General features: G+C 32.5%; 1 protein-coding gene across 1 annotated transcript; it reads left to right on the top strand.

Annotated features, from left to right (window-relative positions):
- The first annotated feature begins 12,760 nt into the window (after positions 1–12,760).
- LOC143239530 (receptor expression-enhancing protein 5-like) lies at positions 12,761–24,909 on the top strand. Its single transcript, XM_076480685.1, has 5 exons — positions 12,761–13,226; positions 13,588–13,681; positions 18,602–18,740; positions 20,524–20,692; positions 23,632–24,909. Exons 1-5 carry the CDS (start codon positions 13,088–13,090, stop codon positions 23,670–23,672), a joined length of 582 nt encoding a protein of 193 aa, XP_076336800.1. The 5' UTR covers positions 12,761–13,087; the 3' UTR covers positions 23,673–24,909.
- Positions 24,910–25,687: the final 778 nt, after the last annotated feature.

Here is a 25,687-nt window from a genome sequence, read left to right as displayed (position 1 = left end):
TATGGTATGAGTTGTGTTCCTTTTCTTGGTTTAGTATGTTTTATATAGGAATTTCAAACTATTTAGTTTAGCTAATAAAAGAGAAACTGGAAAACCTGAGCGCTTTGGTAAAATAGGGTTTTTTGTTTGTTTTTTCTTTTCTGAAATTCTAAGTGTGAAAACGAAAAGCTTACCTTCCGAAAATTCTCAGATTATCATCTTACACACATGTGTTTTTCATCTAACTTCATGTCTCGGCATCATGGATTATTTAGTATTCATTGTGTAAGATGTCTGGTCTTGACACATAATAAAATACTTCAAAACATACACTAAAATAAGAAACTGTCATCAAAATATTTAGGATAAATACTACTTTAAATAATAGTACTGTTACTCATTCAAAGGACATAAAGCAATAAAATTGTAATACGTTTTGTATACATTAGATCGTATAATACTACAAATTTAAGGTTTTCAGATAGTAAGTTTTTTTTTATTTTTAACTGGTTTTTGAGGTGGTGCATAGAAAGTTGTAGGTTATGTTTCACTCACAAAACTACATGTTTGGGAATTCTAATTAAATGAGCTCTTACAAAATAAAACTTCCTTGCAATACGACGAATAACAAATTACAAAGAGAATTCTTTGTTTGGCTTTAAATTATCTTGTAAAGCTACACGAAGGATATCTGCGTTAACCGTCCTTAATTTAGGAGTGTAAGACTAGAGGGAAGGCAGCTCGTGATCACAAACCACCGCTAACTCTTGGGCTACTCTTTTACCAACGAATAGTGGGATTGGCTGTCACATTATAACGCTCCCACGACTGAAAGGGTAAGCATGTTTGGTGTAACGGGATTCGAACCCGCGACCCTCAGATGAGAAGGTGGGCACCTTAATCTCCTAGCCATGCAGACTCGTGTAAAGAGAAACCTTCTCTCTTTTTTATATAAAAATGAGCAAAATGTATTATTTTGCTGCATTCTACATCACAGTGCTTCGTACCTACAGACTAACTGTGCTTACTTTAGAATATGCTTCCTCGATTATATTACTTAGTACTTTATGATGTTATGAATACAGTATACTTAGCACTTTCCTTCTAATTAAAACAGAAAAGGTCCCTTTTCATTTTATACGCAATTTTAATTCGTAATATATTCAATTTCTTTTTCTGTAAATTATACCACCTTTTACTTTCATCACTTCTTCCTAGCTTATGTATGCTGCTTAGTTGAATACATTTCATCATTTCAAATTTCTTCGGAAGTAAATGTCCGGGCCAAGCGAGTTAAGGCGTGCGACTCGTAATCTAGAAGACTAGCTGCCTTCTCTCTAGTCTTACACTGCTAAATAAGGGACGGCTAGCGCAGATAGCCCTCGAGTAGCTTTGCGCGAAATTTAAAACAGACAAACAAACTAAACCTGTTACTTCTCATGCAGCATGGCTCACCTTTGTTTAAACCACGTGACAGAGAAACATTTCGATTTTTGACATAATTAAAAACAGATCATCTGAGACAAGAAGTGAGTTAATATATTCGCATCTAATATCATATCTAATTTCGGAAGACAAAAAAACCATCAAATCGGCACAGCATAACGCGAAGAAGGTCGTGAGAGGGGTTGAACCTCATATAATTGCATGTTGATCGAATTCTTCAAAACAGAGCAGTCTTTCTTTCAAGTATCGGTGCATTTACGTACTTTTATTGCACATTCAATGCTTATTGTGCTAAGAACAAAAATAGAAGTACAGTTTTCTATCCTTTCTTACAAACGAGGTTTTTTTCACTCGTCCAACGGATGGGTACTTCAGCTAGTTTAAAACAAAAACTCCAAATCAGTCTTTTCGCTTTATTTTTACACAGATAGTATTATCATTCATGTTTTTATTTGTTTCCTTTGTAGTATTTTCACTACCGCGTGAGATTTTTTCGGAATGTTAAAATATATATATATATATTATATAAATACGCTTTTGTATATCTGCTCACATTCCAAGTCGAATTCGTGAGGCACGTGAGATTTCCATTTCGCTTCCATAAGAGCATTAGGGTTAATGACGCAAAGTGGCTGAAGCTATTTGTGCTAAATTATATAAAAACGAGAATCTTTTACAATGTTGCTTAGTTTTCTCTTTGTCCTGAAAATGTGCGTGTGCGTCACTATCTGAGTCCGAATTCGTAAGCACTTCATCAAGGTATGTAAACAAAAGGTGGAGGTAAATATACTTTAGTAGACATTTATATAACAAAATATTGAAAACTTAACAATTTAAAAATAACATTATAATTGGAATTAGTTACGGTTCCTCGCTGGTACAACGGTAAGCTTACGGATTTACAACGCTCAACTTAGGGATTCGATTCCCCTCCGTGGACTTTGCAGATAACCCATTTAAGTATTAAGTACGGGAAAGTTTAGCCGTAACTATACTAAAAAAAAGGTACACAAATTACAATGTTAATTTATCTCTTTATCGAATATAGGCCGTACTTAATAAAGGCTTAACATTAGTTAAGCCTACACCAAGTGGACTTATTCCTGCGTCTGATATTAGAATTATTCAAAAAATCCTTTATATAAAAAGTAATGTTGCAATACAGATACTAATTTCATTGCAAATGTTTTGCTTCTCTCTGATAGTATATAAAATGATGTGTTTGTTTGTTTTGAATTTCGCACAAACCTACTCGAGGGCTATCTGCGCTAGCCGTCCCTAATTTAGCAGTGTAAGAGTAGAGGAATGGCAGCTACTCATCACCACCCACCTCCAACTCTTGGGCTACTCTTCTCCCAACGAAGAGTGGGATTGACCGTCACATTGCAACGCCCCCACGGCTGAAAGGGCGAGCATGTTTGGTGTGACCGGGATTCGAACATACGACCCTCGGATTACGAGCCTTAACACGCTTGGCCATGCCGGGCCCTATATAAAATAAATAGGATTACAGATCAATAAATGTTCAAAAAAGCTGTGTAGTAATAAAATGCCAACAAAGATGAATCAACACAAGTTGTTTATGAAATTAACGAATGAGGAAATCTCAACTGAAGCCATTCAAAACATAATTTTTATAAAATTAGTAGATAATAAAATCATAAATTATTCATAAGAGCTGTGTAATTGTAAAATAACAATAAACACAAAGTCAGCACATAAAACGTGCTATAAAAGACAACGTTTCTTAAAAATGTTTTAAAGAATTTTGTCAAAGTTGACAGTATCACCATTCTAAAATATATTAGTAAAGGAATATGTCTAAAAGTCAGTCACTAATGATCATCAAAGGACTGCAGAAAGAGTAGATCATAGGCGACAGCTTAGTGAATGTAACGCTATTCACGTAGTAGCAGGTCATTTCTCAGTGAAAAGTCTGTGCATGTGTAAAACTGTGATAAATGCAAAGCCTCGTTAAAACAACTTCTTCCGTATGAACTTATTGCAAGCTAGTCAGCCATTGTTTCACTTTAGGCTTAACTTGAATAAACTTGTTTGTCTATTAATTAAGATAAACACGATTATAAGGACGAAAAGAATTTTTTTCTATTAGTCTAAATTCTTGAAATACACTTATTCCATAATCAGCGCCCCCAGTGGCTCAGCAGTATATCTGCGGACTTACAACGCTCAAAACCGGGTTTCGATACCCGTGGTGGACAAAGCACAGATATTCCATTGTGTAGCTTTGTTCTTAATTCAAAACAACAACAACGTTGATCAATGAAATCTGAAAAGAATATGTATTGATATATATATATATAAATATTAGTTAGTTATCACCATTAGATTCCATCAAGGAACATAGGGCCGAAATCGCTTGCGGATTCTTCAACAGGTATTTAAGTGAGTAGGTTGTTAGCCCGCTGCACCGAGCCGTCCCTAATTTAGCAGTGTAAGACTAGAGGGAAGGCAGCTAGTCATCACCACCCACCGCCAACTCTTGGGCTACTCTTGTACCAACGAATAGTGGGATTGATCGTCACATTATAACGCCCCCACGACTGGGAGGGCGAGCATGTTTGGCGCGACACGGGCGCGAACCCGCGTCCCTCAAATTACGAGTCGCATGCCTTATGCGCTTGGCCATGCCAGGCCTTATAGAAATATAAATTTAATAAAATCCTAATAATATTGCCCTCCAGTGGCACAGCGGTATGTCTGCGGATTTTCACCACTGGAAACTGGGTTTTAATACCCGTGATTTGCAGAGCACAGATCGCCCATTCTGTAGCTTAATTCTAAACAGTCAGTCAATCAATTAGGCTAATAATATTTGACAACATGAATCTTAGAAACCTGAAAAACGAGTAGTTTAATAAAGAAATGTATAAACTGTACAATCTGCGTAGTATAGGGTAGCTGGATTGAATATAACTGAAACGGAAACCTCGGAAGGGATCTCGTAACCAACTGGTAAATCATAGCAAAACTAATTGAGTCACGTGACTTACAGTTCATTGCTAATGAACTGGGGCAAAGAAAAGACAGTTTGAACGGTATTATTTGAAATTGTTCGTCGGCCCTTTCAAGGATTGTGACGTCTAGTTATCTTTATCAAGTTGATTTTGTACAGTATTGATATTTATGAATATGCAAAATGTCCATAAGTTATTGAACCGCTTTGTTAAATAAATATAGTAAGAACGACATAATATAATCAAATATGGTTGGTAGCACAATGGAAGTTAACACCTCAAAGTTGTCCAAAACCGCTAGCGCCGTTAGTACACCTAGGTGTAATCACCGCTTATGGCTCGAAGGGTGTCCAAACAACACTCCATCTCCACCCACCGACGTGCCAACATCTGAGGAATAATCATTGTCATTGTTTTGTTATTCTTGCACGCTACGTTACCACATCTGGTACCTTCATCTTAAAGATAATGTCTTTTACTTATATCTTCACCTTAGATACAATATTCTTGACACACTAATTTAAATGATCAGGCTTTGTTACCATATTTAGTGCCTTCATCTTACAAACAGTGTCATTCACATATATCTTTATCTTAGAAACAATGTTTTTCACATACCAAAGGGAAAGGCTACGTTACCATATCTAGTACCTTCGTCTTAGAAACAATGTCTTTCACTTATACCTTCACCTTAGATACAATATCCTTCACATATATTTTCAACTTAGAGACAATGTTCTTCGCACACTGAACTGAGAGAATAGGCTACGTTACTACATCTGATGCCTTCATCTCAGAGGAATGTCCTTCACATATATCTTCATCTTAGAAAAACTGACCTCCACATAACAAACTAAAGGGTAAATTTCAATTTCCTAAATGTCATAAACCGTAACTATCTGATGTAGTTCTTATCCTATTTAATTAATAAAAGTGCCTCAGTGATTTGTGGACATCCTGTGTTTTGACTGGAAATATATTAACACGTACTTACTTTCTATGGGACTCGGGTAAGACTTGAATAACATTAATCAAAATATTTAATACGTCGTTTCATCCACCAGGAAATCCAACAAAGTAATATCGTACCAACGGCAGACCTACATAGACATAACAGACAGAAATACCAGTTAGGAAAACAGTTCAATACAAATACTCACTTATCGTTGATACTATCGCCTAGGTTACTGACCTGAAGTACAATGTGTTATGTTCATACATGTAGGTTCTTTCTCCCATTTAACTTTAGCTATGCGTTGCAAACGTGTGAATGTATTATATATTGATTCCAGAGAAGGTAAATCACGTAAGTATATTCTACACTTGGAGGACCCTTTACTACGAACAGGAATCCACATCAAATATTTTTAACCACAAATAACAATGCTTTACAGGATGTAATATATCTTAATTTTTAGGTACTATTTAACAAACGTTTTATTACTTCTTGATGACGAGAAAACCCATTTGAAATAAAAATGTATCTCAGCACGGCTGGTATGGGTTCAGGTTCAGGTCTTCTTAACCTGAAGATGATCTAGAAAGGTAGAAATGTTGTTTTCTCCTTATCAGTAAAAGTGTTAATACCCATACCAGCCGTTCTGAAATACAAACGTTTTATTTATAATAATGCATTTACCTTCGAATATATTATAATAACAAAACTGTCTGAAGAGCGCCAAATTTTATCCAATAAATGATCTGGATCTGGAGACGGAAGACTTTCGAAACGTGATACTCTACACCTGTGTTCTTTAAAACAGGCAGTTGTCGTCCATTCCTGTGTACTCATCATGAATACTCTGCTTAAACAGTTTCTCAAAGAATATAATTATATAACTTAAACACTTTAAAAATATAAATATATGTATTTATTATAACATTATTATTTTCAAACATAATGTTTACAACAGGAAATTGATATGAGTGGTAAATTTTCAGTATTGGTAAGTTTTATCTTTACTTTTACAAAGTTTTATTTCCGGAAAACGTCTTAACTTCAAACTTTTTTTTATATTGACTCAAAGGTACATTGATGATTTAAATCACCTAAATAATCAGAGTCTTACTAACATTATTAATACTGCATATTCTGCTGAATTGGGTATAGCAAGTCTTAGAATATATGATGTAGGAAAACATTGCTTAGATCCAAAAATACGTAGTTCATTCTGTTGAAGTAACAATTTCCGATAAATGTGATAATTTCTTTCTACGTTTACAAGCTTCCTTTACCATTAAAGAACTTAACACTTCAGCTCCATGTCAAGCTTTTTAACAGAACATAAGCTTGATAGAAGATGCATATTAACACCTTATTAACTCTTATTAACATATATTTTTACACATCCCATTCATATTGTAATTTCTACCAACATTTTATCTGTCCAACTCGTTATTCTTCTGGGCCATGTTGTTGTCTGACACGTTGCTTTAACTTAAGTGTTAATATTTACTGAACTGTTGAGTACTCTGAAATTTATATCTTTTTGGTTTAATATAAAAGCTCTGTTCTGGCCCACGGAAAGCAAGGCTTAAAACTATTGTGTTTAACGAAGCTTTATATATGAAGGTGTAGCAGTGAAGACTGGTTTAGCACAGATTAGAGACCAAATGATAGGCTGTTATAAAGCTCAATTAACTGGATAAGTTAATAGCTACTCGTTAAAGGCTTCTATTTTGTATCAATTGCTGAGGAAGACTATCTCTGGTACGCCTGGTGTTAAGAACCCTACATAACAGAACTTTTGTAACAAGATATACGAAAAATTACTGATTTACTAAGTTAGTCAGTCATACATTTCATAATCATATTTTATTAATTCAAATGAATTATTTTTAATAATATAGTAAGTGATACAACTAAAATGTTTAAATACTGTTCTTTTTTATTCTCATTTCAAAGGTTGCGAAATTAACTTAAACTGCTACACACGTTTAATAATTCGGACCATTTCAGGTCTTCTTTTATCATTTAATTTGCTGTGAATGTTTAGCTCTAGTAAAACTACAATTGTATGATTTTCGCCTTAGAATCCCAGAAAATTTTAATTAATTTTTATTTGTATAAAAAAAAAGCATGGCTTTAATAACTTACATTGAGTTTACACGTTATAATATTTTCCTCTGCCTGTGAAAGTGAATGCTTTGGCTTAAGTGGAAAAACATAACTCCTTTCTTATTAAAAGCACAATGAATAAAATATAGAACATTATTTCTTTTTCCTTTTAAAAAAGTACAAAGATTAGTCGGATAAGAGGTAATTCTTTATCAATGAATCGCCTGGGTTGTTTATGGTATGAGTTGTGTTTCTTTTCTTGGTTTAGTATGTTTTATATAGGAATTTCAAACTATTTAGTTTAGCTAATAAAAGAGAAACTGGAAAACCTGAGCGCTTTGGTAAAATAGGGTTTTTTGTTTGTTTTTTCTTTTCTGAAATTCTAAGTGTGAAAACGAAAAGCTTACCTTCCGAAAATTCTCAGATTATCATCTTACACACATGTGTTTTTCATCTAACTTCATGTCTCGGCATCATGGATTATTTAGTATTCATTGTGTAAGATGTCTGGTCTTGACACATAATAAAATACTTCAAAACATACACTAAAATAAGAAACTGTCATCAAAATATTTAGGATAAATACTACTTTAAATAATAGTACTGTTACTCATTCAAAGGACATAAAGCAATAAAATTGTAATACGTTTTGTATACATTAGATCGTATAATACTACAAATTTAAGGTTTTCAGATAGTAAGTTTTTTTTTTATTTTTAACTGGTTTTTGAGGTGGTGCACAGAAAGTTGTAGGTTATGTTTCACTCACAAAACTACATGTTTGGGAATTCTAATTAAATGAGCTCTTACAAAATAAAACTTCCTTGCAATACGACGAATAACAAATTACAAAGAGAATTCTTTGTTTGGCTTTAAATTATCTTGTAAAGCTATACGAAGGATATCTGCGTTAACCGTCCTTAATTTAGGAGTGTAAGACTAGAGGGAAGACAGCTAGTCATCACCACCCACCGCCAACTCTTGGGCTACTCTTTTACCAACGAATAGTGGGATTGGCCGTCACATTATAACGCTCCCACGACTGAAAGGGTAAGCATGTTTGGTGTAACGTGATTCGAACCCGCGACCCTCAGATGAGAAGGTGGGCGCCTTAATCTCCTAGCCATGCAGAGTCGTGTAAAGAGAAACCTTCCCTCTTTTTTATATAAAAATGAGCAAAATGTATTATTTTGCTGCATTCTACATCACAGTGCTTCGTACCTACAGACTAACTGTGCTTACTTTAGAATATGCTTCCTCGATTATATTACTTAGTACTTTATGATGTTATGAATACAGTATACTTAGCACTTTCCTTCTAATTAAAACAGAAAAGGTCCCTTTTCATTTTATACGCAATTTTAATTCGTAATATATTCAATTTCTTTTTCTGTAAATTATACCACCTTTTACTTTCATCACTTCTTCCTAGCTTATGTATGCTGCTTAGTTGAATACATTTCATCATTTCAAATTTCTTCGGAAGTAAATGTCCGGGCCAAGCGAGTTAAGGCGTGCGACTCGTAATCTGAGGGTCGCGGGTTCGCATCCCCGTCGCGCCAAACATGCTCGCCCTTTCAGCCCTGGGGACGTTATTATGTGACGGTCAATCCCACTATTCGTTTTTAAAAGAGTAGCCCAAGAGTTAGCGGTGGGTGGTGATGACTAGCTGCCTTCCCTCTAGTCTTACACTACTAAATTAGGAACAGCTAGCACAGATAGCCCTCGAGTAGTTTTGTGCGAAATTCAAAAACAAACAAACAAACAGTAAATGTCCGTTTGACATGCGCCATCTACCGATTAACATTACAACTAATATATGAATACAAATATTCTTGGTAATTATTATAGCAAAGGTTGAATAACTCAATATGTTTGACTGAATTTAATATCAAAAACATTTAATCTGAGAAACTTTTAATCAATAAAACAGACACTTATATTGCGTTTTTCGTTTACATTTCATGCTGATAATATCCAACTGATGAATTTCGCAAAGAAATATCACTGGCAAGGAATTAGTATTAAAACTTTTATTTGGTCTTGAAAATGTCTTGATGTATTTATTATGTGAGTTTCATTTACTAGCTAATCCTTACATTTCTAACAAGTTCTCTTGAATAGGGTAGAATAAGTTGACTTCCACACAATTTTACGCTCTCAGTTGATTACCAGCACATGGCACCAACTTGCTTCAAGAGTACTTAACGAAACTCATTTAATACTGGTAACCGTTTCATCAACATCTGTTTCGCTAAGAAAAGAACGTTTTTTAATTTCCAGACTAATTGTTGATAAACTGTATTAATATCGAATATCTCACACTGTAAACTTTTAGTCGTAGAAAAAATATAGTTTTTATAGCTAAATTTTGGCACTTTTAAGATTCAATTTCATCAATGGTCAAGCTAACTAGGAAAATTATTTAGCTTTCCAATTTACAACTAGAAGACATTAATAACAAGAAAACCCTAACATTGATAAATAAATAAATAACGACACTCGTAGAATCCGTGATAGAAATCATAAACATAAACTAATTAGAACCATTTATTAGAAATACTGGTTAGTGGTATGTGTTTTTGTTGGGTTTTTTTTTAACATGAAGATAACTATAAGAGTAAAAAAGTGATCATAAAATGTTACAATTGGCTTCCAACTTTGATATCTTTATACTTTGTTTCAGGTTCATTATAATGGCCCAAAAAATCTATACAGAAAACTACACGTTTTTAAGACATTGGAGCTATTTATACTTTTACTGGAGTGTATGAAAAACATAAATTAAGCGAGACAGAAACAGAGGTATTTCTGTAACCACCTATCAGTTAAAAATATGTTAAATGCTTTTCGTTCCACTATTATTTTACCTTACTGCTATTTTATATACATTTGTAAATTAGCAATACAAAGAGGTAACCGTAAAACTGCTTTAGTGTTTTCATTTTTTCTTTCATTCAGTTAATCTAGGCGATTCCTCAGACTACTGACTATCCTGTGTTTTCATGCTCTAATTAGGAAACACTAAAGTGTATAGTATTCTTACGATAAGTAGATCAACCTTTCTCTAACTCGAAGTGTTATTCAACTGTAATTCTTAAACTGAGATTAAAAGTATATGAGCTATTCATACCAGGAATGTACAGCAAATTCCGTTTTGTGTTGTTGTCACATCTTGTCGTTTTACCTTTTTATTCTTGACGATACTTTTATGAATGTCTTGCAAAGTATAAAATATGCATCATATTAAACTAATAAAATGTAGCTGATATATCTAATATGTAAGTAATACTAGAGTTCATGAAGTTCAATGTCACCCACAAAATTTTTTTCATCATTTGTTTACCCACCCACCTCCCACAGGATTTGCAGTTTCAGTTTTTTAATTCGACCATCTTTCTCTTTGCTACCCACTGTACATTACTAACACCATCATGTATCTCCCTTATTGCGCAAAAACACGTGGTTTAAGAAAATTATAAAGAAAGAAAACAAGGGGTTATTATTTACGTGCTAGGTATATTTTAAGTGTTGTTTTTTTTCGAAGATTACATTATACGAGGTCTGATCAAAATGTTCTAACACTTCTTCTGTTACAAGTGCCAGTACAGAGGCAGTTAGCTTCACTGAGGTGTGTACAAAGTACAAATAATGATGTACCCCACGAACAAGCCATTTCTTCAGACCTTATACCTGTGTTATGAAAAACGTGTTTAAAGACAGACGTATGTGTTGCCCCTGTCGTAGAAAAATGGACAGAAAAGAAGAGCAAGGTGTTTACATCAAGTTCTGTGTGAATAATGGTAAAGGAAGAAGAGAAATCCTCGAAATGCTAAGAATTGCCTTTGGTATGACTGCTTTAGTAAAGCTGCCGTTCATCATTAGATATAACGCTTTCAAGATGACAGGAAATCGGTCAAAGATCACCCACGCTCTGGGCGATCGTCGACATTGTCCACTGATGAAACAGATGCTAAGGTGAAAGACAGTTAACTAGGCTTTTCATAAAGAGGTCTTAATTCGTTTGAGGGAGAAAGTTAGAAGAAACCGCCGCGAACTGTGGAAGAATGGTCACTGGTTTTTTCATCATGACAACGCGCCTTCGCACACTGTTGTGTCTGATGAAGTATTTTTGGCAGAAAAAAAAAAACACTTCTGTGAAACCACACTTCCCGTATTCTTCCAATCTTGCCCCGTGTGATTTTTTCTGTTCTCAAAATTTAATGATATTTCAACCGTCTATAATAATGTGAAAGCAGAACTTATTGGCATAACAGTTGAAAAGACTTCCAGCATTACTTCCGAAAATGGCAGGAACGTTGGAACAACTGTGTTTCAGCTGGGGTAGATTATTTAGGCGTTCGACTCGTAATCCGATGGTCGCGAGTTTGAATCCCGGTCACATCAAACATGCTCACCCTTTCAACCGTGGGGGCGTTATAATGTTACAGTCAGTCCCACTATTCGTTGGTAAAAGAGTAGCCTAAGAGTTGGTGGTGGGTAGTGATGACTAGCTGCCCTCCCTCTAGTCTTACACTGCTAAATTAGGGATGGCTAGCGCAGATAGCCCTCGAGTAGCTTTGCACAAAATTCTAAACAAACAAACAAACAAGCCTCAGTATAGAAGCCGAAACGTAGAATCGTCTTCATTCAACAGGTAATTACAGTCCACTAATTTCTCAAATGTACATCATTTACATCTAGTTAAAGTCCCCCGCTGGTACAGCGGTAAGTCTGCGAATTTACAACGCTAAAATCAGGGGTTCGATTCCCCTGCGTGATATCAGCAGATAGCCTAATGTGGCTTTGCTATAAGAAAAACATACACACCTCTAGTTAACTGGGTAGAAAAGTATTACTAAATTGATTGGGTGAGTGGTTGTTCTATGTGTCACACACATGTGAGAATTTTAAAATGACATAGTTCAGTAGTTTAATCTCTATTACGCGCGTAGTCCTATACATAAAAGTATGACTTATCTAGATTTTATTTTCATTTCTAAGGCAAAACAACAATAATGGATTTTTTTATCAGATGTGCTGAGTTTGTTTTTTTCACAAATTTCGTGGAAGTTTTGATGAAAGCATCTCTCCTTCCCTTTTCTAATTTTTCGTAGATCGTTGAATAATTTTTAAAATCACCATTATCTCCGTAAAGAACACAACTCGAATTTGTACTCAAGGAGATATGCATACTGACACGACCAGGATGGTCATATAATGGGTTCCACTATTTAATTAATATACATGAGCACGTGACGCGTTAGTCCAGGCCAGGAAGATAAAATTAACCTGGAATGCTGAATTCCGGGCGTTGGCCAAGTTATTCAGCTGCTCCTGTGGACGTTAGTGTACGGAATTATTTCTAAATTTTAGATTTTCGTTCACTGAATATTTCACGTCATATTCTAGGAAATATTTGTATCTTATTCCAACCGTCTTTGTATTTTACGTCCTTAAAGTAAATATTTCATTGTCAAATATATTTATCATGGATGTTACAATGCGCCATCTATACTTTGCTTGTTGCGACAACTTGCGGTAGTCTGATGTAGTGCAGCAGTGCAGTTGATCAAACACTTTGGAAGATTATCTCTGTGGTTTTCTTGTGTGGCACGTAATCATCATGAATTCAAGATCAAGCGGCTTCTTTAACAATTGTCTGCAAGAAATAGATGCAAAGCTTCATGAGGAGAACAAATTCACAAGTCTGCTTGGAAAGCTTGAGCAAAAGACAGGTGTGAAGCGACTGTATATTTCACTAGGTAAGGTTTTTGACATTTGACTTAGAAAAAAGCAAGCAACTTATTAAATTAGGCATCCGGTACAAAATATCATCGTGTTAACTTTATATTGTAATGAGCAGATGATATATAAATAATTTGGCCTTTGGTCTGAAGTTTGGAGTATATATAGCACACTTACAGTTACATCATTTATCAAAGTAAAACTCACGAGGAGTAAACAGTGCACTGGGGTTATAAGTGTGAAAATAACCTTTTTGGGTTCGCTTTCTGTAATGTATTTTATACGTTGATAAATATATTGTAAATAAGTTAACTCTTAAATACGAAAACAAACATGAAATTATTCTGAATAATGCAAAGTCTGTTATTTCATTTTCAGGGGTTGCTGTATTTCTGGCTTTGTATTTAGTTATTGGATATGGCGCAGAGTTGATTTGTAACGGCATCGGATTTCTTTATCCTGCTTATGCTTCGTAAGTTACGACTTAAATATTAATATTAGCAGTATGTATAACAACTACATGACGTAACTAGTTATATTTTGCAGAAAATAATACCCCTTCCCCACCATGAGTCATGGAATCGTAAGAAAATATACCATTTATTGACATTTTATGGCTTTGTATTGTACTGATAATATTAAGCATCATGCACAAAAATTATTTTGTTAGATATTTTTTATTTGTCTAACATAAACAGTAATCAAATTAATTATGATAACAAGTAATACAATAAAGTCGCAAACAATGAGTAATGACAACTAGATGCAACTTCATCAATGGTACAAAACATTTTCACAAAAAAATGTAAAAGAAAAACAAGTTATACAGTATACTAATGTTTCTGTATGTAAACTCTTTCTGTATGCAAAAAATTGCACTTTGTTTTCCTGCTTCCATACTGTTTAATATTCAGTTGATTCCAAATCGCATTTATTATGTCTTGCAACTCTGCTAACATATTTATTCAGCTTTTGACTTCTGTTTTGCATAAGTCTACTTAACATAAGAATATTCATGTCAGAACTTTGTGTAGACCAAGCTATCATTTTAAAATATAATTTCACCATATTTACTGCATACTTGAAATGATTGTCTTTCTGGAAGATGGATCCTCACCTAGTATATCATGTAACTGAGAGTATAGTGTGATGAATCAGAATACCTGTAATTGTCAGCAGTTAGGGTGACTACAATTCTGTGTAGATTAGTAACACTGTAGAGTAAAATGTAGCCTTAACTTTTACCGATTCTCTCCCACACGCACCATGCTTCACCATAGATACTATTTATTGGCTTTTATACCATTTTCCTCTACTTTTAAATAAATTGTTGTTGGTTGTTGTCACACAATTTAAATATAGATTCACCTACAAAAAGCACACATCTCTAGCATTAATAACTCCACTGTTTGTGGCCTAATAGCCATTTCATTCTTTTGATTTAGTTGTCTCTTCACCTCACAATGCTAAGCTTAAAGAGAAAATGCTCAAAACTAGATCTATGTAGTTTTGTGCTTAACTGTTAACTAAAACAACAAGTTATCTCCTCTCAGCAGTATTTTTCAAGTGGCTGTGTATCCAGTGGGATCACTGTATACTAATGTGTATGATACTGCTCTAGAAGTAATATTCACACCCATATTTAGGTTAATTGACAAGACCTGTACTTGATTGTTATGTATCTCAGGAGGAACATACCATGCTGTGTTTAATAATACATTTGGATAGTTTCCGTTCCTATCTCAATCACTTTTATTACTAGCAGCATCAGTTTCACATACCCTCTTTCAGGTCTTGCATGCTGCTAACAAGGGCATCATAGTTGGAGTGACAGAAACAGCTGATTCTCCATATCTCAGGGCATCTGCAAATGCTAGTTTTTGCAAGACATTTCATGTCGGATTGGATGATTACATATAAGCAAGTTACACCAAAGCTAAAAGTCCCCAACTTAATTTGGAGGGATGCAAGATTGGTTACTTACCCCTTCCTACTCAAGCCTTTTATGTTATAACACTTCTGGCAACCACAACTGAAACACTGCAATTTTTTGAATGGAATATCTTTGACCATCTTTTGAATTCTTCATGTTTTTGTGTATGTTTGTGTTCTGTGAACCATGAGTGAGTTCATACAACTACCATTGGACATACTGCACTTAAATAAGGCTTTACACTGGTCTGGCACTTTCTGAATGGTTGAACGACAGTTGCAGTGTTAGCTACGAATGTGACTGTATGTTGGTCCAACTTTTTTACACACCAAAATGAAGGTGTTCTCACAGCATTTGCCTTTTTAACCTGAATTCTTAATTTTCCCATAATTATTTCCATTGCTCCATATAAAATTTTAAATATTTTAATTCATCTGGACTTTAATTCAGTTATCAAAATATAGTACTGTATTCTGTGCAGAAAGCTTATTTTTACATGACATTTAGTTCTAGTTTAAAAAAATAATCTTTTGAGAAGAGAAAACACTATCTAATCTCAAATTAAAAATGTCAGCATAAAATAAAAAAATTTCAATTATACAACTTAAAAGATGAAGACAGAAAAAAAGACATGTTTTTTATAGACTGCTCCATCTCTTAAAATAATCTCAAAGCCAGGCCTTATTTCACATGTTTACCATGGCTTTCTGTAAACTCCCTTATCTACCACATTTAAAAACCTTTTTTCCAGTGGCCATGTACCTTGTTAAAAAGTTGAACTGTTTAGCTGAAGATGACTCCAACCCTGGAAGGATACATATTTATATCCTCTATTTTTACCATTTTCAGAACTAAATACAAAAGAAAAGATACATTAACACAGGCTTTGACAAATCCAGGGTGCCATGTTGCCATGCCAACTAAAAGTTTCTTCATGGCACCTAGTATTTGATACATTCATTGGAATGAGTTAAATAGAACTTGAATCTAAAACATTTCTTCTAGTCTCTTGAACGTTTGGACTTGTTTTTAGTGGTATATTCAGCACTAGATTGTTTCTTTTCAGCAATGAAGCACTGTGGTTGCACAACGTTATTAATTGTTTACCATTTTGATTTTCTTTCTCCAACTTCAACCAACTGCTCAGACTCGGACAGAATCTAGGACAGTAAGTCCAGGCAATACTATTAAGTAACTGCTCATATCATATGATCATCAGCATGCACTCATTGCTGTAAAAGTAAATAAATACAGCCCCCATTCTGCAGTAAAAAACAGTAGTGAAGTTAGGTTGGGCACACTGAAAGGCCTAAGTTTATCATTGTAAGGTGTTTTAGTGAATAGTAGAGATGGTCTATCCTAAATAACTTGTTTCACTTATCAATATAGTAGTGATTACTTTACTTTCATATCAAGAATTCACCTAAGTGAGTTATTTAGTCTATTTTAATAATTGCACATATTAAAGTTTAACTTTTAATATATGCTATATAACATAAATCTGTATCTCAGAACAGTTGGTATGGGTATTAATACTTTTATTGATAAGCAGAGAACAACGTTTCAACCTTCCTAGGTCATCTTCAGGTTAATAAAATGTTCTCTCCTTATCAATAAGTGTTAATACCCACACCAGCCATTCTGAGATACATTTTTATTTCAAGAGGGTTTCTCATCATCAAGAATAACAGATCTGAAAATATTTGTTGAGGCCTGCATTAACACCATCAGTTTTAAACACTTTGACTGAATTTCCTGATTCCTCTCTAACTATTCTTTTTTTTTTTTATAAAATAAAATTTCAGAGACCTTAAATTCTCTTTGTATGACAACCTTTTCTTCTAGGATCATTCTAGTAAAACTCCTTTGATACTTTAAACCATTCTTGCCTCTTATAAAGCAAGTCCAGACTAAGCATAATACTATAACTGAGGCCTAACCTGTGACTACACAATGAAGTTATAACTTCTATTTCTATAGATATTACCTAAAATTGTATGTGAACTAGCAACTAGCAACAGTATACTGATTGGATGGCTTAAGAGCCTGATAAAATACTGAGAATCTTTCCATAATGCTGTTAATAAGAGTGAATTAACTGGGTAGGACTAAGTACAATAAAAAAGTAATTAGACTGTCATTTTCTATGCAACTGATAACTTGTGTTTTATTTAATGTTTGGAAAAAAGTGTTTTCTCTTTAAAGATAAAATTATTAAATCTGAAGTCTTTTTTGTTTATTTGTTTAACCTTATAAATGTTCATGATATTAGGAAAACACAGGTTCAAAAAGATAATTTAATACAAATTTAAAACACTCGTTTTTATGCTTTTGAAAGATGAATCTTCTATCATCAAGGTCAAACTGATAAAGAAGGGTCACCTTTTCACACTCCTTAAGTTATTAGAATTTTTCCTAATAACATTATAAAATAAATAGAAAACACTTGGATTATTTAGTACTTCAGTACTTGCTATTCAGAACACACAAACTTGTAATCAAAATTGATTTTGTATCATGAAATAACACTCAATAATATTTATAACTAGTGTATATAGTCTGTCACAAATAATCAGACAACCACTACCACCCCCACCCCATGGCATACCTTATCCTCACATTTCATAGTTAACTGAAATAAATAAATTTTGCAGAACTAAGCTTGAGCAATAAAGAGGTAATCAAAGACCAGTAAATTTATTTGAATCAGTCAAAATTAAGACCATTCATGAAATGTGTTTGTGGGATATTCATAGAATAATTATTGTCAAAAATAAGTTAGATGTGAATTAACAACTTCTAATATATGTCAAAAAGTCAGTTCATTCCAGTAACACTATGCTTCAACAATAGCTTTTTATGTCATATTGCTTAGCAACAAAAGTATAACCTAATACTGTTGTTAGTCTATGTACTACTGAAAGGATCAGTTGGAATGTCCAGACAACAAAACTGGAAGAATATTTATTGATTTTATAATTTAGAGTCTCCTTGATTAAAGAGGTATGTTTTTATTTAAAACAGTGGTAACATAACAGAAAATAGTTTAATTGAAGTTTATAATTAAATAAATAATGTGTACTTTCATGATAATTTTATGCACTTGACTCAAGGCTAGGTGATCCCATAACTGCATCTTTAGTGTTATTATTCCAACACTCACTTATAAGTCTTAAGTTGGCAGGAAGTAATTGAACTATTCTATCTAACTAAATGCATTTTGGGTTTTATAATGACTCCTATTTTGAACATGATGTGATGTGACACACTGGCTTTCATATAAAATAAAGCATTATAAAAGTAAACATTTAACTGCAACATGTTTTGGTAAACTTCTGATTCTTTAAAGTTGTTTTTATGTTAAAATGTTATTTTTCATGTGAGTATTTTCTTTAACATAGTTATTAAAGATGTAGGTGTATGTATAAAGATACAATTTTTAAAATGTATCTCATTCAGTATCCATGCCATTGAGACTCATGATAAAGAAGATGACACAAAGTGGTTAACCTACTGGGTGGTTTTTGCAGCCTTCAGCATTTTCGAGTTCTTCTCTGATATTGTACTTAACTGGTTTCCATTCTACTGGCTCTTAAAGGTAGGCTTAATGTCTTCCACATTCAACTAAGTCATAAACTAAGAGGGTGACAAGTAATTTAAAAATTCTTTATTCAATGGATTAAAATGAGTGCAGTTGAAAAAAACCATTTTTTACATAATTTTTTGCAATTGAACAATCTAGCTAGTTGATTTCTTCATTGATTCAATATACATATCTTACTTGTGGATAGATATCCAGTTGATGTTTTGACTTGTGGTTTAATCTTACCACTTGTCTACACCACATTGTGGTCTAATTCATCTCATGCATTGTTTCTTGAACATGTTAAAACTATTGTCATCATGTTTGGAACATATCTATGTCACTACTAGTGAATAAGCATTCTCCCTTTGATGTTTTTCATCTTCATTCAGTACCTTTCTAATTAACATCAAAGTTTTTCATTCAACATTTATTTTATATCAGATATTTTCAAGTGTTCTTTTTATTTGGAAAGTGTTTAAATATTTATCTTTCAAAATTTGTGTGTATTGGAAATATTTAGATATTTTGACAAAAAAAGGTACAAAAATATTACATTTTCCTCTGCAGTTAATATTAAAACTTTTTATTTCAGCTAATTATTTACCCTTGCAAATTCATCTGGACTAGTGGTATGAGAACTTGTCTATCCAGTTCCTTTACTTCTAGCCTTGATGAAGGTACAATGGCAAATCATTAAGTGAAATAACGTTTTTAAATAGTTATCCATTCTCTCACATGCATTTTTGTTTATAAAACTATTCACAATTATCTTGTACAGATGATATTTTACTCCCTGATTTTTGTGTGTCATTTTTAATCTTGTGTAATAGTATGTTTGTGTTTCATTATCGTTGTTGATGACAGTGCTAAGTATTGAACGTCACTGTTTAATTAATGTTGCTTTAACTATGAGTTGCTCTCTTCTTTCCAACTTGCAATAAAATTGGACTTTTTTTTTTATTGTTTTACTTATGGTCATTTCATATTCTCTTGATTTTATTTAAAAAGTTTCTCATCTTTTTTCATATTCTTTTGATGCTTTTAACTTGTAATGATGTAATCTGGAGACTGATATAAATTCCTCTTGCAGTGACTTGGTTTCTCTCAACCTGGTATGGATACGTAATTTTTTTACCTGTATAATTAACATTTATCTTAGAACAGGTCTTTTTTATTGACTTAACTGTAGAACTTCCAGTGGGTCAAATTTCACATTATTGGCTTTTTGTATACATTTTTCTAAAGTAATTACTTTGTATGCACCAGCGTGCTCAGGAATCCATCATTGTTCATTATAATATGTGATAATATATATCAGTAAAGTAAAATTAGAGAAATACAATTAATATTGGATTTAACCTCACTGCTTGTTGCTGTCATATACTGTGTATTAAAAGAAATTAGTGTTTTGACTTTTTTGGTTTTCCTTCAAAAAATCATAGCATACTTGTTTTTTATTGTTAATTTCTTTGAAGTATTGCATTTTATGTACATGTGCAATTGGGGATTCCATTTATCTCTCTTGCTTTTGAGACACCTGCAGAAATACATTGTTGCATTTTGAATTCCATTTAATCTGTAGGGCTATTTTTTGCTTACTTTCAGCCCCCTGTAATTGAAAATTATCAGAATATTGTGAATTTGTAGCTAGTAATAAGTTGACCTAAACATTTACTCCTTTCACCAAAGTGATGATTCTGTCATCAAATAATAATAATTAATACATTTCTGTTAATTTAGCAAATCAAATCAAATTGATAAGAGTTCTAGAAGTTTCAGTTGTTGTTTATTTCAGTGTATCTTCTTGATGTGGTGTTTTGCTCCAATGGGTTCCAATGGATCACACTTCATCTACTATAGTTTCATCAGACCCATATTCCTGAAGCACAAAGAAAAGATTGACAATTACATTGACTCTGCTGTTTCCAAGGCTGCTGGTTTGGCTGATGCCACATTGAAGAAAGGTAGATAGATTATAGATATATATTTATTACTTAGTTCTTTTAGCTACAGATGTTCTACCCCCTTCCCCCATGGCTCATTGGTAAATTTGAAGGCTAATAATGCTAAAAATTGGTGTTCTACATTTAAACTAGCTTGCATTTCCACTTTGTTTTACACTGGAAACCATGTTATTTTTGTCCATTTTAGTTGCAAAACGAGTGTGTACCATACTTTTGTTATATCATTTGTCTGAACCTCATAAAACTATTGGATCTTTACTTTTTTTATATATATAACAAACATGATTAGCATATTCATAAGTTTTACATAACAATGAAGTCAAATTTTAACTTATGTACTTCATCACAGTAATTATATCTCTTGTTTTTAGGGACAAAAACTACATTACCTGGTGAAAGTCATATTTTAGATTTAGCCAAAAACATTTATCTGATATCAGTTAAAAAGTGACCTAAGTTTATTTCCATTTATCAGAGCTGAATGAATGATAGATTATTTAAAATAATTCTAGTGTTTTTTTGTAAATTATGACTGAAATAGTACTGTGAACAGTTTTATTTTTTAAGCATTACTGAACATCCTCGCTTCATGAGTAAAACTTGTATTCACCTTATATATAAACTCCCACTAAGCCTAGTATCATAAGAGTATATAAAAATTGTCTATAAAAATATTAATTTAGAGAAAGAGTAGAAAAACATTCATTATGATATTATATCAAGGTGATAGCAGAGTTTAATGATGTTTAATTATAAACAATTACACAAAACTCATTAGCTGATTTCTTGTCCTATGAAATTTTAATTAACTTAAGGAATACTAATATTACTTTCAGAGTTAAATGTTCAGTGCTATCATTATTCAACTGTTTTCAGTGGAGGTGAATAATGCATTGCACATGTTATCAGTTTTTCTCCTGTGCCTAATTGCATGAATTTTACAAGTCCAATTGTTGTAGACTTATAAACTTTATTCTGTCTTATTTTCTTGGGCACGGTAATGAATCAGCTGTTACGGCTTGTAAATTACAGTGTACATTTCTCATTTATTAGTCTTTAAGGTTACAAATGTAGAGATTGCATAAAACAATATCAACTTCCTGTTTAAACCATGTTCATAAACTTTTAAACTTCTAAATATTAGTTTCAATACTGTACAGCTCCTGGTATATAAAGTGAAACTTTAAAACTGCAAAAAATACCAATTTATTTAAAATAATTACTTAATTGAAATATCTGTTTTAAAAACAACTTTAAACTTAATATAAGGGTAAAGTTTATTATTCAGAATAGATTTAAATTTTTTTCTTAATTATGTTGTATGTACATGCCCAAGGTGTAACTTTGGCTGTATGGGCTCTACAATGTTGTCTGACCTTAAGTATCAAAGAGCATGTGCAGAATACAGCATGTAACCAGCCATCCATCCTATAACACTGTTTATAGGACTGTGAGACAAGTGATACTTCAAAACATTTTAACAGCTTGGGGAATGTGGATAGTAAAGAAATCATATGCTTCAACAAAAGTTTTTGCATGCATAAGCCACATCCTGACTTCAAATATTAATCAGACAGCTTTGTCTTTGCTCCTGAAATTATTCCATCTATCCAAGATACTGAAATATTGTTGGTTAATTCAACATTGTTTAGTTTAACAAGTTATCACAACTTTCAAAGTTAATCAAAAGTAGTGTTACCAATTATTACCACTTTCAATTATTCCAAATATCCAATCCTCATACATATGAAAGTAATTGATTAGTTGTAATTGATTAATGAGCCCAATACTTAACTAATTACCAAGTTATACTACTTACCTAATTCCATCCTTAAGCTGGTGCACTATGTAAAGACTTGTGCTTCTACTTTGGTATAATGCAGTGATTGAATGAACTGAACCATATTTATAACCAACTGTTAGTAGGAATTTCAGTGTCACAGGTTGGGCAAACATTTGATATATTAGCAAAATTATGCATTCTCTATTTACTAAAATATATATTCTATTCTGTTCCAAACCTCTCGCCCCACTACTCAAAGAAATCTGGTTGATATTTTGCCTAAAGCTTAAATTACTGTGAAATAATAAACTTTAGATTATGCACTTTCACATTTGATAACTAGTAGTACTTGCCATTATAAATGTATTGTACCAATTTGAGATACTTGTATTATTAAGAAAGAACACATTTAATGGCTAAATAAAAATGGAAAGCACACAATACTTTGAATTGAAAAAAAACACAGAAGCAGAATTACAAAGGAATAATTAAAACTTAAAAAGATGCAGAGAGATGTAAAGAAAGCAGAATTACAAAGTTGACTTTCAGTTATGAGGGAATAATGTGGATAAATGTTTTAACTTTTTAGTTGGCTTATGTTTTCAGTGCTGAATACTCATCTTGGAAAAATAAATACCCTGGTTTCGAAGTGCTAAATATCTCCACCTGCTAATAATTTGCTCCCCTTAAGTTTTAGTTATATTCAATATTTGTTAGACTTTCATGATGATTAAGTGAAATTTGTCATTTTACAACCATGCACTGTAGGCACTTGATAAACACTAGTCACATATTCACTGTTTTTCCTCCAAATGTTTCATTATGATATTTAATATAGTAATAATGTTTTAAAAAGAAAAATTGCTGGCAAAAAGTGAAAAATATTTTCTGATGATAGTTATAAGTGTTGAAACTTAGACGTTATGTTGTATAGGTTTCCTTGAACACTATGTTTTACAGAATTAAATATACCTGACAAATAGAATATAATGTACTTTATGCATCAAAATTATGTACCTTCAAATATTTTAGGTAATCAAACAAAAAAGGGCTAAATTTTCTTTAACTGTGGAAATGACTTTCTATGATCTTTCATTTAGCTCTAGACTCTTCCATATAAATAAATGTTTTAATTATGACTGTTTTATTGTTCCAGCTACGAAAGTTGCTGCAGAGGATATGCTAAAAGAAGAGTGAATCTCATTATTCCTTATATTAAGATTTTTATTGTTTTATATTTAACACATTTGTTTCTTAAGGATCTTTCTATACTGAATGTATTCTATTCAAGTGGTGTTTTTATTTATAAGCAGTAACTAATTTAATGAAAGTTTTTCTAACTACAAAATTGCTATGAAAATACCTTTCATTTAGTGCTGCAATTTGGATATTAAAGATTCAATTAAGTAGAAAATATGTTTATTAAAAAGACATTTATATTTACTTACTGTTTATAAACTTGAAACATTTCTGTTGTGTATTTTTGAATAGAGCAAAAGTTTAAAACTTGAATATATATTTATATAGTTTTGTCCATAATGTACATTTTGCTTTTAGATAGTTATCTTCATGGTTTATTATAACAGTAACTTTAGGACCAGTTGATGGTCTTTAAGATTTAGAAGTTATTTAATGTTACAATTTCTTCCATTTTTAACATGGTTTAATATAAGATATTGATCTGAAAATGCACATTTGTATGCACTCTAATTGTGTTTACAAGATAACTCACAAGGGATGTAACATATGATTGCAGTTATTGTTATAATGTTTGCTTTAGTTTCAAATAGCCTGATTATTTTCTATCTAAATATTTAAATTGTCAATAAACTTTAAAAATTTTATTGAATTTGAAGTCATCAGGGAAATTGGAAGAAAATTCTTGTTCATAGTAACCATAGAAATATTATTGTACATTTACAAAGTGGAATGCTAATGCATTTAGAATAGTGTTTCCTTAAAGCTTGTTATCCTTAAGCTGAAGCTGTTGGTCTTTCCTTGTAAAACCTATTGCTTGCTATACCTAAGCTTTCCTGTAGGTTAGTTAAATGGTCATTGTGTATAATATAAAACTTAAATACCTAAAGCACTTTAACTTTCAAATTGAAGTGACAGCTCATAATGGTGAAGAAATAGATTGTCCAGGTTCTTGATTGTGGTTAATTGTAATAAGATCATGTGTGTTTTTCCTTGAAATGTTTAAAGATAATGTTAAAAGTTAATGGAGTTGTATAAAACATATTTCCTTGTTATGAAGTTATTAAATAAGCTTTTTTTTTTTTTTTCTGAGGCCACTCATATTTTTTGTGCATTTTTCACATTAAAATGGGTTTCAACAAACATTAAGGATACACTTAAGTGAGTGACATGTCTGGTGGATGGATGTTTGAAGGTTGTTTTGTATTATGGAAATAAAACAAAGGAAGGTGTGAAATTTTGTTTCAATGTTGTACTGTGTAGGTATTCCAAAATCAAACATGTAGAAGTATTAGTTTTGCACTATAAGAACATCTTGCCATTTTATTCATTTTGCAGATCTATCACTTTTACTATTATATCAGGGGTGGAGGCATAAAAGTACTAAACATAAAAGAAAAAATTGAATCCTGTGTAGATAAGTTGTCATAACTGGCTATATACAACTTTTACACCTGCAAAATATGTTGGAGGTGTATGGGAAAAATTACCAGGACTTGCTTTACAATAACTGTCTTTACCACACACCTTCAAATTTCTGACCAACAGGTATTTGTGTAGTTTTTAGTAATGATTTCTCTGATGACTTGTGTTTAACTTTAACATTTTAATTTTATTACATTTATTTAACTATCAAATAATATTTCAAGTTAAATATACTCAAATAAAACCTTTGGGTAGGTGCTTAGGGCACTCAACTTGCATCTGAAGGTTGTGGGTTCAAATCCCTGTCACTCTAAATATTCTCTTTCTTCAGCTATGGATGCATTATAATGTGATAGTCAATCCCACTATCTGTTGGTAAAAGAGTATCCTAAGATTTGGCAGTGGGTGGTAATGACTAGCTGTCTTACACTGCTAAATTAGGAATGGCTATTGCAGATTGCCCTAGTGTAACATTGACCAAGACACTATTCAGTCAGTTATGACTCCACACAACTAAATCTGGATCTTGTAAAGTTATAATGAAGAGTGACTGAACACAAATATAATGACTACAGCATTAACAATAATAT

The sequence above is a fragment of the Tachypleus tridentatus genome, chromosome 13, assembly GCF_004210375.1.
Source record: "Tachypleus tridentatus isolate NWPU-2018 chromosome 13, ASM421037v1, whole genome shotgun sequence".
NCBI lineage: Eukaryota > Metazoa > Arthropoda > Merostomata > Xiphosura > Limulidae > Tachypleus > Tachypleus tridentatus.
The sequence above is the reverse complement of the archived record's forward strand: the minus strand, read 5'-3'. Positions and strand labels throughout refer to the sequence as shown.

What these genes read in the sequence shown, in the direction of transcription:
- LOC143239530 (XM_076480685.1), top strand. Translation starts at nt 13,088, where the DNA reads ATGAATTCAAGATCAAGCGGCTTCTTTAACAATTGTCTGCAAGAAATA. An exon ending in CATTCTACTGGCTCTTAAAG is followed by an intron (nt 18,741 to 20,523) that starts GTAGGCTTAATG and finishes TGTTTATTTCAG; the next exon opens with TGTATCTTCTTGATGTGGTG. An exon ending in TGATGCCACATTGAAGAAAG is followed by an intron (nt 20,693 to 23,631) that starts GTAGATAGATTA and finishes TTATTGTTCCAG; the next exon opens with CTACGAAAGTTGCTGCAGAG.